The following is a 16,463-nucleotide window of genomic DNA, read 5'->3' on the forward strand; positions in this document are numbered from 1 at the left end:
GGGTCACCTGGCCAGAGAGGAGGGCAGGGGGAGAAGGGGAGGGAGCCAGCGACAGTGAAACATGGGCTGAAGGATGACAGGCCAAGGGCCAGCAGGAGGCGGGGACCAGGGGCCGTGCCTGCCCGTGACCCGGGTGCCCGGTGACAGGTGGTGTATGAGGACTGCCAGATGGTTAGCCTGACGGCTCCCTACGTGTCGGGCTTCCTGGCCTTCCGAGAGGTGCCCTTTCTGGTGGATGCGGTGCGGCGGCTGCGGGAGCAGGAGCCCGGCCTCATGCCCCAGGCAGGTACCTGGACTCCAGGGAGAAAGGCCCTTTCCATCCATGTCACCCCCTGCTGGGCGAGGCCTCTGACCTCCCTGGAGAGGGTGCACTTTTACCAGATTTTCTTCAGAGCCTCCCACCCCCCCCACCCCCAAGTGGTTGCTCCAGGGTCCCCTGGCCCAGCGGGGGAGGGGCAGCTCAGCTGACTGACTTCCACGTGTGGCTCTTCCAGGTCCTCCTTGTGGATGGAAACGGGCTTCTCCACCACCAAGGTAACCCTGCTCCCGAAAAACAGGACCCAGAGGGGACGGTCCTGACCCGTCTCCTCACAGAGGGCCCGCCTGGCCCTGGCCGCTCTCCCCCAGGCTTGATGTCCTAGCCAGCCCCCCACCCAGTACCTCTTGTCAGCCCCGCCTCTTCCCTGCCGCCCCCGAGGCCTCCCCTAGCCCCCCGCTGGCCCGTCGCCGGTGCCCTCGGCCGCTGTGGTCCTGACTGCTCGTTCAGCCGGCCTGTCCTCCCTCTACCCGCCCCGAGCTCTCACAGGCTCACTGAAGCCAGACAGGAGTGCCCGTCCCCCCACTGGTGCCTGGGGACCTGCCCCCACCTGGGTGCCAGGGTGCTGACCCCAGAGAGAACGGCTGAGGGAGAAGCCCAGGGGTGGGGCCGCAGAGGGACCCGGGAATGGCTGGCTTCGGATGTTCTGGCCACCGCCCGGGTGCCAGCATGTGACTCGGCGCTGCATGGCAGGAGCCCCAAGTGTGTGTTGGGAGGGCGACACAGAGGCCTGGTGGCAGCTGCAAAAGAGAAAAGAGAATGGAAAGTGCCAGAAAGTGGAAGGAGAAGTGGGGTGAAGTATTGTGAGCCAATCAGGCTCCTAAGCCTGCCCAGGGGAAGGGGGCGTCCTCCGCCGCAGCCTGATGGCCACGGACTCGGGGCCGGGGCCCACGTTCCAGGTCGGGTTGGCTGCCCGAGGCCCGGCCCCCCGGTGCTCAGCCCGCCAACAGGCCTCTGTTTACCTGGGGAGGGCGGCGGGCTCTGCTTGCGCGGTCTCCGCCCCACGAGCCCGGCCTCGCTCTCTGTCCCCGTAGGCTTTGGCGTGGCCTGCCACCTCGGCGTCCTCACAGACCTGCCGTGCATCGGGGTGGCCAAGAAGCTCCTGCAGGCCGACGGGCTGGAGAACAACGCCCAGCACAAGGAGAAGGTGAGGGCTGGGGGCGATGCCCTGTGCCAGGGCGGGGCAAGGAGAGGGCGTGTGGGGACACACAGGCTGGGCGCGTGCCCCCAGGGACCTTGCCTGCTGGTACCCTCCTCCCCATCCCGGCTCCCTAACCCACTTTTCTCTCTGCGTGTCCTGCGCCTCCCTCACAGCTCTGGGGTCGTGGCAGCAGACTCCCGGGCTGGAGGAGTGCCCTCTGCGCCCTCCCAGCCTCCTGGGCACACGCTTGCGTCTCCCATCCCCGCTGCCTTTGTGCTGCGGTGGGAACCCATGTGGCCCTCTGTACTTGTCCCCACCTTCTCCCGACCTCTCCCTCCTTCAGCCCCTCAAGGCTGGCATTGGGGATGTGACAGCCACTCCAGAGGGAGCCAGTGACATGCCCAGCTCACCGCTGGACGGCGGATGCTGAGAACGGTGACACGTCTGTCTCACTCCTGCGGGCAGTCCTGGTTCTGCACAGAATAGTTCGCTAAGGTGACAGGGACCCCAGACCAAACTGACTGGTGGACCGCTCCCCACCCTCAGCAAAGGCTTTGCTAGGTTGAATCCAATACACCTAAGTTCCTCCCAGGAGAAGAAGCGGCAGGAAGCGGTTCTGGCCCGGGTGGCATCCGTGTATCCACCAGCCTTCACTCGGCCTGGCACCTCCCCCCATCGGCACCGGGGCCTGGGCAGGCTGCCCTTCCCCGGCCACGGGCTCCTCATGCACAGAAAGAGGAGACAACTGAGATCCAACGGCCCCACCAGGGCGGACGCTGCCGGGAAGGCCTCCCGTACCCCGAGCCCGCTGACGGGATGGGTGCGGGCACGGCCCCTGCTGCTTGGCTTTGCAGACTCGGGCCCACCCTCTCCTTGCCCGGCGGCGGCTCAGCCTCAAAGATGAACAGGCCTGCCCTCCACCCTTCCCTGAGAAAAGACATTTTCTATGTGATTTTCTCCCTGTTTTCCAGATAGGACTTCTGCGAGCTGGAGGAGACTCATTTCCTCTGGTGGGAGGCTCTGGGGCCGTGCTGGGCACGGTGAGTGGCCGGGGGCCTGCGCCCACCGAGATGGCGCCCACAGATACGCATGCACCTGTTCGCGTGCACCAGGCTCTGTCCGCCTCCCCCCGCCACCCCGACTGGTCCAGGGTGTGCCCTGCGCCTTTCTCCCCTGCGCCGGCACCCTGGGCTGTGCTGAGGGGACCTCTGGGCCGCACGTGCCCCAGCCGGCCCCTGGACACGCAGTGCGCCCGAAGCCCCCAGGGCTTGTCCCTGCCGTGCTCTGACTCTGCCTGCCTTGTCCTAGGCCCTGAAGAGCCACGACCGCAGCACCAAGCCGCTCTATGTCTCTGTGGGCCACAAGATCAGCCTGGAGGCGGCCGTGCGCCTGACCCGAGGCCTCTGCAGGTTCCGGATCCCGGAGCCCGTGCGCCAGGTGGGTGGGCCGCTGCGCACCCCCTGGTCTTCCCTGGACGCAGGCACCTGTGGAAGGGCCTGACTGGGGCACACTGGGCCCTGGAGTGGGGGAGGGCGCCAGAGTTCATCCTGGGCCCCTGCTCTGCCCGGGCCCCGGGTCTGCTGTGCTCCGCTTCTCCACGGCCTCCTGCACACCGCGCCGGGGTCGTTGGGAGAATCTGCTCAGGCGACGGAGCAGCCCCCCGGCCAGCCGCTGGGGGCCGACCTGCCCTGCCCGCCTGGGAGGGGGCAGCTGTCCTCTGCTGGGGGGGGCCCTGGAAGGCTGCAGGCTGTGCTCAGGAAGGTTCCTGGGGGAGCAGGGCCCTCGGTCGGGAGATGGCAGGGTGTGGTGTGCCAGGCTCCCAGCACCTAAATTGGGGTGGGGGGAGGGTGGGCAGAACTCTGGGGAACAGGTTGGCTCGGCTGAGGAAAAACTGCCTGTAGGAGACAGAGCTGAGCACAGATGCCTGTGGGTCTGCATTGGTGAGCTCGGTCGTGACCGTCACGGTCACGGGTGTGTCCCAGAGAGGCCCGTGGCGAGAGGACTCATGAGAAGCTGTGCTCAGGAAGAGACCAGCCAGAGGAGGGGGAAAGGCAGGCCAGGCCCCATTTGCAAAGGCCCTGGGGTGGGCAGGTTTGATGCCAGGAAAGTGAGAGGAAGGTGTGGCTGTAACCGGGACGAGGGAGGTACGGGGCGGTGCGGGCCCGTGCTCGAGGCTGCAGGGCTGCTTGAGGCTCCCCCACAGGGACCTGGGTGTGAGTCCCCGCCTGTGGGCGGCTCCCAGGAGCTGGGGGAGCCTGTCTGGACCAGAGGTGCCGGCCTCTGCAGGCTCCTGGTTTAGTGCGGCTGTAGGACAGGAGGCCAGAGGGCCCGGAAATCTCCCTCCCCCGTCTCCCCACGGCCTGCGCTGGGTCAGCTACAGGCGCAGCGGGCAGAGAAGCCGCAGCCAGACTGCCCAGTGCGCGGCGACACCTGGCTCCGCCCTAGCCCTGCCGCCCCCCACCCCCCCAGCGGCCTGCGACCTTCCCCAGCGGCTGGTGCGCGGGGCGGCCTGCAGGTGGCAGCAGTAGCCCACGCGGCTGTGGCTCCCGCCCCTGCTGCCCCCTGCACCGAGCACCCCTCAGCCTCAGCCTCCCTGTGTCTGCCCAGGGCTCCCTGCCGGGTTCCTAGGTTGTGGGTCTTCAAGCTGTGACACTCATGCCCCCCCTTCCCTCCCCTGGAGGCTTTAACTCTTCCCTTGAGCCTGTCTCTGGGAGAAATCCAGCAACACCCCCAGGCCCCTGGAGCCCAGAGCTCTGGGGTCCTTCCACGCCTTGCTCTGCCCCCGTGTGGACAGCGAGCACATCCCTGCAGGTGGACAGTGGCCTGTGAAGTACCTTGGACAATTCCCAGGCGGCCAAGGACTGTATGTTTGCCCTCGAGGGGAGCCCGCCGCGTCCTGGGCCTGCCCTCCCGAGGGAGAGAAGCAGCTGCCTGTGCCGGGAGCCCGCAGCCCCCATCCCCACTCTGGGAATGGGGGGAGGGCCCTGTCCTGCCGCCCGCCCGTATCATCTCCCCATCCGTGTTCATCCTGGGCTGTTGGCCTGTCAGCACTTCATTCTCTTGAGCACTTCTGGAAGCCCCTAGGAAAGGGTGAGAGGCGGGTTCGTGCCTGCTTTGTCTCTGCATAGAGTCTGTGGGTCTCCCCCCACCGCCCTGGCCACCAAGGCAGCCCTCTGGCGCCAGGACTGGCTCTCTGGTCAGGTCGGCCCTGACTGCTGCAGGGAAGGATGGGGGTGGGCCTTCCCACCAGAATATCCCACCCCCCACCCCCCTCTCCTGCTTGCTGGTTCAGTCTGCAACAGAAGCATTCGGAGGGATTAACTGCTGTGGCCTGAAGGGGGCTAAGCCCGTCTGAGCCAGGATCCGGGCCTCCCTGAGGCCAGTGCGATCACCCTGAGGAGGGGCCGGGGTGGGAGAGGGCTCCGTTCTGGCCTCAGCTTCTCTCCCTCAAGTCCGCCTTCATCACGTCCATTGCAGTGACTTTGCAGAGCTTTCCATAGACACTTCCCCGGGCCGTGGGGGGGAGTCCTCACAGACACGAGCCGGGGAGACACCAGCTGGGCTGAGGAGACCCCTCAGAGAAGACGGGCTGAGCAGAAGCGAAACCTACAGAAAGCACCAGCCACAACCCAAGCACAAGCTGAATGGCCCCCGGAAACGCAGGGACAGCCGAGCCTCCAGCGCAGCCCATGCACTTAGGCCCTTCCAGGACCCACCGTCACAGGGCTTTGACCAGGGGACCTGGCAGCCCCTTTTCCCTGAGACGGGCCTGTGACGGCCTGGCGGTGCCTCTGTGGGCTCGGGGGAGCGAGAGCGTCCCCGCTGGGCTGTTGGCAGACACATGTCTGGAGGCCACCACTTCTCACCAGGCCGCCCTCCCCTCAGGCTGACATCCGCTCTCGAGACTACATCCGCAGGACCCTGGGAGCCCCCAGACCCCCCGCACCAGGGCAGGACAGGTGAGTGCTGGGGGCGCTCTCGGGAGACAGATGTGGGGCCGTGCTGGGCGGGGCCGGGAGGAGACAGAGTCCTGCTGGGATGGGACACTGAGGCGGCAGGATGTGGAGCCTGGGCAGAGCCGGGGCCGGTGGGGGCTCCTGCAGCCCCCCAGCGCGGCCCCCACCTCCCACATCCANCCGCCAGCTCTGGTCATTATACCCCCGTGCCTCGGTTTCCCCATCTACACTCCAGGCATGGTGATTCCTGTGCTGGCAGCTCTCGTGGGAGGGCCTGGCATGGATGTCACAGCCAGCAGGGGCGGGTTATTGCGCCCTGACAGCAGCACAAGGCGGACACTGTGACCCCACTTCCCACGCGAGGAGACTGAGGCACGGCCTTGATGAGCAGCAGAGAGGCTCTGGGCCACATTTGCTCGAACTCCTTTGCTTTCCGAAGCCCAGGGCTGTCCAGGGCCCAGCTGAGCTGCTCTGAGAACAAAGGGACCCCCAAGCTCCGCCAGGGATGGGGGCCGGCTGGCTGAAGCGCACACGGCATGGTCTGCCCCTTCCTGAATCGGCAGCAGCTGCTGGGGACCGCGTGGGGAGCGAGGGGACCCCTGGGCCGGCTCTGCGTTTGATGCTGCCCTCTCTCAATGTCATTATCAGGAACCGGAAGGTACAGAAGCCAAAGGGAGGCTCGGAAGAGCCCAAGGATGAGGGCAGGCCCCCCAAGGCCCACAGCCAAGGCCCCAGGCTACACGGGAACACCCCAGACCCAGACCCACGCGGCCAGCAGCAGTGAGTGGAGCCGAGCCGGACGCAGTGAGGCTCTGCAGTCACCCGACTTCCAGCTCCTGCCTGGACGGGAACGGGCCGTGGCGGCCGCAGCAGCAGGCTGAGCGCCTGGGCCCCGGGACACGCAGGCCCGCCCTGCTCGGGGATCTGGGTGGCGCAGCTGCGGGAGCTCGGCAGGAGACGGGCCTCGGGCGGCAGGGCGCCAGCCCCGAAGGAGCGTGCCGTTGCTTTCCCGGGAGCGCAGGAAAGACATGCAGGGTTCGTGGGGTTTGGGGGGTTTTTGTTTTCTCTCTCAAGCGCCCCGTGGGCTGCACGTGCCTTTGTGGCCTCTCGTCTGGCTGGTGCTTCAAGTATATACACTGTTGCCTTGTTTTTGCATTTTTATTCTCTAGTGTCCATTTTAACTAGCGCTTCCCCTCATCTCCACCCCTGACCAGGCGGCCCCTGCGTCACTTCTGCCCTTACCCAACAGGGTGCAAGCTAGGGGGCCGGGCCCTCGGCTCACGGCCGCCCCCCCTACCCACCAGCCTGCCTGCTGCGGTTACACGAGGGGCCCAGGGGGCACGTGGGGTGGTCGGGGACCAGATGGGACCCGGGCCGGTATCCGAGGGGAGGGGTGCCGGGCCTCGCTGCCCTGGCTGGGGCTGTGACGGTGGGTGGACCCGCCTGGGAAGCCCGTTGAGGCTCATCCCCTCGACTGCAGCTCTGTTAGCCTTCCCTCACTGCTGCCCGCCTCCTGACCCCAGGCCCGACCTGGCCCCGTGCTGGCCCCTGGTCCCCATGTGGGCAGCAGGTCCTGGTCCAGAGGCTGTGGGTGAGGGGCGTGGCTGCAGCCCCGCGCACTCTGGCGTCTGCTGGGAAGAATGATGTGAGAAGGCTTTTCCTGCCGTTCATACATTTTCTTAGGCCTATTTATTTATTTTGAGAGAAAGAGCAGGTGCACACGAGGAAGGGAGGGGGAGAGAATCCCAGACAGGCCCCGAGCTGACAAGGGGCTCAAACCCATGAACCGTGAGATCATGGCCTGAGCCGAAACCGAGTCAGATGCTCCACTGACTGAGCCCCCCAGGCGCCCCTTTCATACTGCTTCTCAAGGAGCATCTCATCGTGGCCTAGACGACCCAGATGCGCCCGAAGGCCCGGGGTTCCCGTACCCCCTTGTCCCCTCTCCGGCGTCTCCTCTGTTTACGAGAAGCGAGCTGTTGTCAGGGCCCAGAGCCCTGGGAGGAACGGGGACAGGGACCAGGTGGGCTGCGGTGGGGGCCGGCGTCCCCTGCTCTGGCCGTGCCCCTTGTGAGGCCCAGTGGCTGCGGGAGGCTGAGTCGGGCTCCCCACCGGAGGGAAGCGGGGCTGCCCCAGGACAGGCAGGCCGTGGGGAGCCACTCGGGTGCTCCTGGGCTCTCCTCCATGGCCCGACCGGGTGAGCAGTTTCCAGCGTGTTCCACGGGTGTCTTCAGGGGGTCTCCTGCACGTGGGAAGGGCCAGGCCAGCTCCATCCTGTCTTGGCCTGGCTGCCTCCCCCCACCCCCCCGCCCCTTCTCTCCTTTCTCAGCCCAGCTTCCCCTTCTCCCAGCCCGGGGAGCAGACCCCCCACCCTGCCCTGCTCCTGGCTGCTGTGCCCCTGACGTCAGCACACGCGGCTTACGTCTCACCTCTGCCCTCGGTGCCCCGCTTCTCACTGCTTTGGGACGGAGACAAGGCTGTCCCTTGAGAAGGCGCGACACACCGTTTGGAGGAGCTCTGAAGCTGTGACCTCACTCTCCGAGCCTGTTTTCTGCGGGGAGTCCCGAGCAGCCGGGGTTGGGTGGATGCAGCATGAGAATTCTCAGTCTGTCACCCGGTGGTGGGCGCGGCTCCCCAGAAACCCCAAGGGAGTCCAGCAGCCCGGGGGCTCGGGCACCTCCCATACCTGCCCCCAGGCCCCGCCAGGCCCGGGTGAGACCTGGGTTCTGGGAGGAGAGTCTGAGGCAGGACAGGGGTGGAGCACAAGATTGCCAACTCCGTGCGCCCCCAGCGGTGCCCGGTTTCCGCCCCCCGCCCCAGTGCCCATGGGCAAGGGAGGCAGTAACACTAGCCCACCCACCTGCTACTCCGAGGGCAGCGAGGCGGCCCGCACGCACGTGGCCCTGAGCCCGCCGCCGGCCGAGCAGGCCCGGCCCCCACCACCCACGGCAAAGCTCTGGGCCTCCCTACACGCCACTGCCCTCACCTCTTCCACGTCCTTCCCTCCCCGGAGCCATGAAGACCAGGCGTGCGGGGTAGAGGCCGGGGAGAGCCGGCCCGACTGCCTCTTACCAACCGGCTTCGGGCTCAGCGCGAGCCTCCCCGGACACCGGTGCCTCTGTGCCGAGTGACCGTGGCACAGCCTGGCACAATCATCCTTAACAGGGTGACACCGCGTGAAGTGGGGCCTGTGGAGGCCAGGCTTGACGGCCATCTGTCTGCAAGGCTGTGCTAACCCTGCTGATGAGAAGACAGGAGGGAAGGGGTCCTCATCTCCCCCAGCTCCGCATGTCACCCGCAGCCCCCAGAAGGCGCGAGCCCTGCAGGGGCTGAACACGCAGGACCCGCCTCCTGGGCCCAAGCGTGCCGTGTGCACAGGAGGGCGTCCCCGGCCCCCGCCCTGCAGGTGGCCCCAGCCTCCTACCCGGGTGGGACCGGCCCTCTGCTTCCCTGACCTGAGGGGCCATGGCCGTGACCTGCAGGCTGCTGGCCCCACCCCCGCCTCCTCCCCCAGCAAAGACCTTGCAGACAACTTCCCTGGCTTGACGGTTTTGACATCCAGGTCCTGGGGCGCCTGGGTGGCTTAGTCAGTTAAGCGTCTGACTTTCGCTTGGGTCATGATCTCGCGGTTCGTGGGTTCGAGCCCCACGTCAGGCTCTGTGCTGACTGCCAGCTCAGAGCCTGGAGCCTGTTTCAGAGTCTGTGATTCCCTCTCTCTCTGACCCTCCCCTGCTCACGCTGTCTCTCTCTCCTAGAAATAAATTTTAAAAATATTTAAAAAAAAGAAGAAAAAAAAGAAATCCAGGTCCTGTGACCAAAGCTGCCATTTTAAGCGCGTTTAAGTGTGCGACGAGGTGGTTTTCAGTATATTCAGAACCTTGCACCGTCATCACTGCCGTCTAGTCCTGCCGCCCCAACAGCCGGGCCAGGCCAGTCTTCAGCCCAGTGCTCTCAGCGCGTGTTTTCAAGGTTCTCTGGTGTCGCGGCGTGAAGCAGTGCGTCTCCCGACAGCCAGGCACCCGCTCGTAGGGAGAGAGCGCCGTCCCCCTCGGCCCCGATGCGCGAACTGTGTCTGCACCTCTCAGGTCTGCATCGGGGAAGGGGCTCTGGTCCTGTGGCAGCTCTGTGTTAACCTTTTGAGGAAGAGCCAGGCGCACCTCGCAGTCCTCGAGGCTGTGAGGCGGGTCTCGTGGTTTTGATCTGCAGTCCCCTAAACCCTCAGGACCTGGGGCGCCTGCTCACGTGGTTGTTGGCCGTTTGCACATCTTTCCGGGAGAAACGGCTGCTGGACTCCTTTGCCCCTTGTGAAGCGGGGTCGGGGGCTCACCTCCGAGCCGCGCGAGTTCCTCCTGTGTTCCGTCCGCCACCCCGGGTGCGCCCACGCGCTCTCCTCCGTGGTTGTGCCCCCGCCCGGGACGGTGCCCTTCGGTGCTGTTGCACGTGGTGACGTCCGGCCTGTCTGTTGCTCACGTGTTGCTTGTGTGTCTGGTGTCATGTTTAAGAAGCTGCTGCCTAACCCAGGGCCCGGAGATTCCCTCCTGCGAGAGGCATAGCTTCAGCTCTGACATTCAGATCTTCGGATGTTATGTCAATGCTTATGCTTGGCTCTTCTGGATCCCTGGCAATTCCAAACCACTTTTAGGACCGGCTTGTCCGTTTCTGCAAAAAGGCAGAAAAGGGTTTTGACGGGCACTGCGCTGACCGACCCGGGGCGCTCCGGCAGCCTGGCTCAGCCCTGCCCTCCCGCGCTTCGGCAGTGGCCTTAGTTACATCTTTGTGAACTTCCTTGCACTTGCTTCTGTGGTTTTCAGTGTATAAGTCTTAGCTTCCTTTGGTTAAATTTATTTCTAAGTATGTATTCTATTTGATGCTACTGTAAATGGAATTGTTTTATTAAGTTCATTTTTGTTTGTCCATTGCTAGTGTATACGTGAGTGTATAGGTTTTTGGGGTGCCTGGGAGGCTCCGTTGGTTAAGCATCTGACTTCAGCTTGGGTCAGGATCTCGCAGTTTGTGGGTTCGAGCCCCGTGTCAGGCTCTGTGCTGACAGCTCGGAGCCTGGAGCCTGCTTCTGATTCTGTGTCTCCCTCTCTTTCTGCCCCTTCCTTGCTCGCGCTCTGTTTCTCTCTCTCGATCTCTCAAAGATAAATAAACATTAAAAAAATTTTTTTTAATCAAAGATTTTTTAAAAAAGAAACACATCTGGTTTTTGTGTCTTGGATTTTTCAACATGCTGTAATTCATTAGCTGTGTGTGTACGCGTGCACACGTGTACATGTATGCACACGTGTACATGTGTGCATGATGTGTGCACATGCGGGTGTGGGTATGTTCCTCTCTGAAAGCCTTTTCCGCCTTTCCCGGCCTGATGGCCCCGCTGGCACTTCCAGGACGACGGTGAATAGAAGCGGCGAGCGCAGAGATCCTTGTCTGGCTCCTGATTCTAGGAACAGAGCTGTCAGTCTTTCCCCAGTGAGGACGGCGACGGCCGTGAGCTCTTCACAGACACCTTTTATCAGGTCGAACGAGCCCCCTTCTCTTCCTAGTTTCTCTGCGTCTTTGTCACGAACGAACGGGTGTTGGATTTGTCAAAACAATCGAAATGATTGCTTTGCTTCATTCTGTTACATGGGTTGATCTCACGTGTTGAGCCCTTCCACATTTCTGAAATAATCTGCACTCGGTCATGGTGTACAGTCCTTTTCCCACGCTGCCGGGGTTGTTTTGCTAGCATCGTGTTGAGGGCATTTAGATCTATATTCCTAACCGTTATTGGTCTGTAGTTTTCCCGTGACATCTTTGTCTCGCTTTGACATCAGGGTAATACAGGCCTGTAGGAAGGGAACCCACTGCAATGTGGGCCCGTCAGCCACGGCACCGAGCAGTGGTCAGAGGTGAGATGAAGAGATAGAGCCCACCCACCCTGGGGATGCTGGTGTGGGTTCAGCCAGCGCTTCTCAGAGGGCTTCAGCTTAGGGGAACGGGCTGCAGGGGTCCAGGGTGGGCCGGGCTGGGAGTCAGGTGGAGGGGCGAGGTGGTACCTGCCAGCCCCACTCTCAGGAGACACAGAAAGCACCAAGGGTGGGTGTGGGGCGGGGCTCCCAGGTGCCATGTCTTGCCCACCCCACCCCCACCCAGGAGCTCTCTCGCCCCAGTGCAGAGGGCATGTGGGGGCCCAAGTGCACTGGCGTCTCTGCTCCTTCCCACAGAACCTTAAAAATAGGGCGGAGACGATGTCCATCTCCACAGACCACAGCCTGCCCCGGAGCCAAGAATAAGTCTGAGCCACTCAATAATTCAAGTCAGACCCAAATAGATTTTCCTGTTAACCGGGCAGCGCTGTGCCCCTTCCCTAGGCCCCCACCCTGCCCAGGGGCTGGGAGTAAGAGGCTCCCACGAGGTGGGTTGGCCTGGACACTGCCTGTCTCCCCACCTTGGAGACCCCAGCCCGTGCACCCTCCTCTGTCCTGGGGCAATCCGAAATGGGGGACACCCAGGGCTGGGGGAGGCCTGACCATGGTCCTGACTGCCCCGAACACTCCCTCCCCTGGCCGCCCCCACTCCTACTCTCTGGACACGGAGCCAGAGCCGGTGTTTGAGCCTGGTTTTTAGCCAGGCCCCTCGGCACCTTTGACCATCACTCACCCCTCCTCCTAAGCTCCTGGGGTCCCAAGCCTCCAAGGCCCAAAGGCCAGCCTGGTCTCCAGTGAAACCAATGCCCCCACCCTGGCCCCAGTTACTGGCATGCACACACCCCTCAGGGCTGTTTTCCTGCCTCCCCCTCAGTGGGTCCCTGAAGGGGCTTCACCTGGGCCTTCGGGGCCCAGTGCGAAGCAGGGTTCCCCGGCTCCAGCCCAAGGCCTCTGCGCCGGCCAGGGGAGGGGAGGGCCTCACTGACCTGGCCCACCCACTCCAGGGTTGTTCCGGCCCCAGCGGCCCCTGCTGCACCGCCCTGGCCAGGCCCTGCATGGAGTTTTACCAGATTATTAATTAAAGGCACAGGCATGTGGCAGCGCTGACATCCAAATGAATAGCATGCTGGGTAATTAGGCGAGGTGTCATGGAAATGATGGAGCACAGCCCGCTATCCCCGACTCACCTCCCCAGGAAGGAGGAGCAACTTCTGGCGGTTTCCTACCACCGTAGGCGGCCCTGGGGGCAGGGACAGCTGTTGCTGGAGCAGCGCTGGTCCCCCTCTGTCTCATTGTTCCCCACCCAGCAGGCGGAAGAATGGGGAAGGGGACAGTGAAGGTGGGAGGCACCCTCCCAGGTGGAGGGGAGGGAAGTGGGGGAAGCCATCGGAGGGCCACTGCAGGGCTGGGGAGGAAGACCAGGCCCCAGGATGTGGGGGAGGGCCTGCCCCCAAAAGGAGACAGCTCCCTATGCCCTTCCCTGGGGTTCCCGGGAGTATGGAGCGGGCTGGAGTGTGTGTGTCTTATAGTTTAAATTCCACTTGGTTTTTCACCAAAGTCATAAATGTACATGGCTTAATCAAATATTTCTGTAAGACTTGCAATGAAAAGCCAGCAGCAACTTACCCACTGTCTCTCCATTCCTGATTTCCCCTTCTCAGAGGCAAAATTTTGTTATTTTAGTTTGTTTTGGTGTTTACTTCTAAATAACGTGCTAACGTTGCTTTTTTTTTTTTCAGATTTAGAAATTATCCACTCACTTCCTGCTATTGAGAGGTTGTTCACACACACACACACACACACACACACACACACTTCCACCCATCTTCTCATTTTGTCTGAATCATAATTCAATGTATGCATTATTACTTCTTTGCACATACTACTCACAGCTGAGTAATGTATTGTAATTACATCTTTCTTGTACAACCTCTTGTTTTTCCTGGACTTAATAGCTGCCTCGTGTTTTGGGTTTGCTTTATTTTCTGTGTACCTATTACTTATTCATCCCCAACCCCTGCAACAAAAATATAAATCTCTTTTTTGGTATATTAAAAACATCAGACCATCTATATATTCAGTTTCTTTCTTGGAGCCTGTGGTAGCCAGCCTCCAAGATGGTTTCATGCATCGTGGGGTTTGTATAATCCTCTGGCCACATTGATCCTTGGGACTTTTGTCTTGTGCTGTTCACCATGTGAGGGACCAGTGCACCTGCCAGCCCTGGTCCAGCCTTCGATGTCTGCAGTCCTGGCTGCCATCTTGAGTGCAACCTCATGAGAGGCTGAACCAGCACCAGCCAATATCCTACTCGGTTCCTATCCCACAGAAACCGTGTGAGACAACAGAGCTCTTTGTTCTGGGATAATTTATTGGGACATTGTTCTGGGACTTATTTATTTATTTATTTATTTATTTTGAGAGAAAGAGTGAGCACTAGTGGGGGATGGGCAGAGAGAGGGGGGCAGAGGATCAGAAGCAGCCTCTGTGCTGACAGCAGAGAGCCTGATGTGAGACTCGAACTTGAGAACTGCATGATCATGACCTGAGCTGAAGTGAGACTCAACTTGCTGAGCCCCCAGGCGCCCCTGTTCTGGGATAACTTATTACACAGCAAAGACAACTAACTCAGAGCCATTCCTCTGTTTCCACCTGTCTCAGTTGCCTCGTACACCTGCTACGCATCCATCACCAAGGACCTCTCTCCATCCTCGTCTCTCCTGTGTTGAATCCCCCTCCTTCATGAATTCTGTGCAGCCCTTTATTTGCGGCTGCTGCCTTGTATTAACAGTGTGCATCATCTAGTGGCTTCTAGAGAACACACGTACGAGCCTTGCCCGCACCCCAGAAACATGTGCCCCACTCCCTCCTCTGGGCAGCAAGGCCGCCGCTGTCCGTGGTGCTGAAGCCGATGCTGGGGGTTGGCTGTGCTGCTGGCCTGGGACCCCGCTGCCTACTTTTACTCCTCTCTCACCTTGCTCCCCTCCTCCCGAGGCCAGATGCTGCGCCGTCCTGGAAAACCCCCCTCCCTGCCAGACTTGACCCTCTGCCCGGGAGTCCCCTTTCTGCACCAGGCTGTCTTCCTGCCCAGGTGCTCCTCCGGGCTCTTGTGATCAGACCCCACACAGGGTCTGCAGATGGGCTCGAATGCAGGGGTAAGAGTCTGGAGGGGTCTGAGCTGAGAGAACGCTCCAGGTTACATGTGACAGAAGCCAATGTAAACCATCTTGGGCAAAAACGGACTTGGGAGTTCACTCCAGGGGCAGAGCTGGCTGCACCACACACCTGCTTTCTCCCTCTGTGTTGAAGTGGTTCCCGGGGGGCCTCTCTCCCTGGGGCTGGATGGCTGGCAGCAGCCTCAGGCTTACCTTCTCCCCTGTAATGTTCCCAGGCAAAGTGCACCCTGCTGCCCCAAAGGCTCCCATGAAAGCGCCAGGGCCATGCCCCTGGGTTCTGGCTGGCATGGCCTGACCATGATCCCTGCTTGCCTTGATCACTGGCTAGGGTGGAGGTGGGGGGCTGTGTGCCCAGCCTGGAGCCAGGGAGTGGAATCAGCCCCCGTGTACCTTTGGAAGGGGGCTCCTCAATGGTCCAAACACCGTCACCAGAGGAAGGTACGCCTGGCTGGAGAGACGGGAAGGGACCTTCTCAGGAAGGTGCAGTGGCTCTGGGATGTCTGAGGACACTCTGTCCCCAAGGCCCTAGAAAGCATTGTCTCTGCCCAGTGACACCCCATCTTGTCTCTGGGTAATTCTCTTCCAATGCCAGCAGGAAACAGCATGATTAAGGCTCCATTATTAACTTGCCAATCTTGTTTCTGGGGCACAGACGCTGACGGCTTAGGGGACCTAGTTGGCATATAACGAGGTCTCCATGACAAATTACTTGGGTATCAATTAACTATCTAGGGAAATGTCAGGCAGGATCTCATGCTGGGAGCGGGGGAGAGCCAATTAACCTGGAGCGGTTAATCTGGTCCCGAGCAGTCACCTGCCTCCGCCTCCAGCAGGGCTCAGAATGAAGGAAGGGGCCTGCTGTTCCCAGGACACACACCTCTGCAGCCACGCCAGGGGCCCTGGGTGCCCAGCCCTGGCCTTGCAGCCTGTCTCTGTCCATCATTCATTCATTTTACAACCGCCTGCTGGGTCAGGTCACCGCTGGTTGGGGGTGAGGCAGAGCTTCGAGGGACCAGTGTGTGTTCAGGGGTCCGTGATCTGTGTGGTCTCTATAGCATCCAAGATGCATATAAGCATCCACAGGACAGGGAGGAGAGGCGGGTTAACTTTACAGGGGNCGCCCAGGTTCAGCACAGACACAGAGCCTTTGGCAATGAACCGGCAGACCGTCTGCCATTCCAGGCTGTAGGACTTGGAGACCGTTTCTTAAAACCTTTCTGGCCTCAGTTTTCTCGCCTATAAATGGGGCTAACGGTCCCTGGTTCCCAGGAGTGTTGTGAGAGTAAACAGTGCCCCAGGCAGATGTGACTCACTTTGTGCTTGGCCCACAGGTGGGTGCTGGTGGGTGCTGGCTAAGTTTGGCTCCCCTTCTCTGCCCTGCAGATTATTCACAGGTGAGGCGGGGTTGGGGGGGGGACTCCAATGGAGCCCAATCCCAGGAGAGACACAGGGATGAGGAGTACGAGGAATGCACCATCCCGGAGCGGGTGGTGTGGGCTGGCCAGTGGGCACCCAGGCAGACGGGCAGGGGCAGGGGCAGGGTCTGGGGACTCTGGCCGCCGCGGTCTCCGTGGCTTCTGGGTTTTGCTGTTTTCAGGGATGCACCGTGGCCACCCGGGGATGTGTCCCTCCTGGTTAGGACCAGTGACCGTGCTCTCATCCAACCCTGTCCCCCGCCCTCCACCNTACTCAGCAGTGATTGGCAGTTGCCACTTCCCAGCCCTCCCAGCCAGGGAGCCTCGTGCTTATTCATGACACTGACATATGGCACCTCCGTGGGGGGGATCGGAGGAAGCTGCCAATTGTGAGTGCAGCGTGTCCCCATTCGAGCCCTGCTGAAGCAAAACAAATGCAAGATGTGAGGGGAGCAGAGGCGGCCCGGGGGCGTGTGCGTGTGCGTGTGTGTGTCTGCACGCTCACCCCACACTGCGGGGGCGCAGGCAGGGGGGGAGGAAAGCAGGG

At 61.8% G+C, this 16,463-nt stretch overlaps 1 protein-coding gene across 6 annotated transcripts in view; it reads left to right on the plus strand.

The window, feature by feature from the left end:
* Positions 1 to 6,287, plus strand: part of ENDOV (endonuclease V) — an 11,706-nt gene extending 5,419 nt beyond the window's left edge. Inside the window, exons 3-9 of one of the 6 annotated variants that reach the window (XM_077755301.1) lie at positions 148 to 282; positions 495 to 534; positions 1,351 to 1,463; positions 2,429 to 2,497; positions 2,766 to 2,894; positions 5,343 to 5,416; positions 6,062 to 6,287. In XM_077755301.1, the coding sequence (XP_077611427.1) occupies positions 148 to 282; positions 495 to 534; positions 1,351 to 1,463; positions 2,429 to 2,497; positions 2,766 to 2,894; positions 5,343 to 5,416; positions 6,062 to 6,197 (696 nt within the window). In that variant the 3' untranslated portion in view covers positions 6,198 to 6,287. The other 5 variants (XM_077755281.1, XM_077755305.1, XM_077755307.1 and 2 more) reach the window with 5 other exon arrangements.
* Positions 6,288 to 16,463: the final 10,176 nt, after the last annotated feature.

The sequence above is a fragment of the Crocuta crocuta genome, unplaced genomic scaffold (assembly GCF_008692635.1).
Source record: "Crocuta crocuta isolate KB4526 unplaced genomic scaffold, BGI_CrCroc_1.0 scaffold50, whole genome shotgun sequence".
NCBI classification, from domain to species: Eukaryota; Metazoa; Chordata; class Mammalia; order Carnivora; family Hyaenidae; genus Crocuta; species Crocuta crocuta.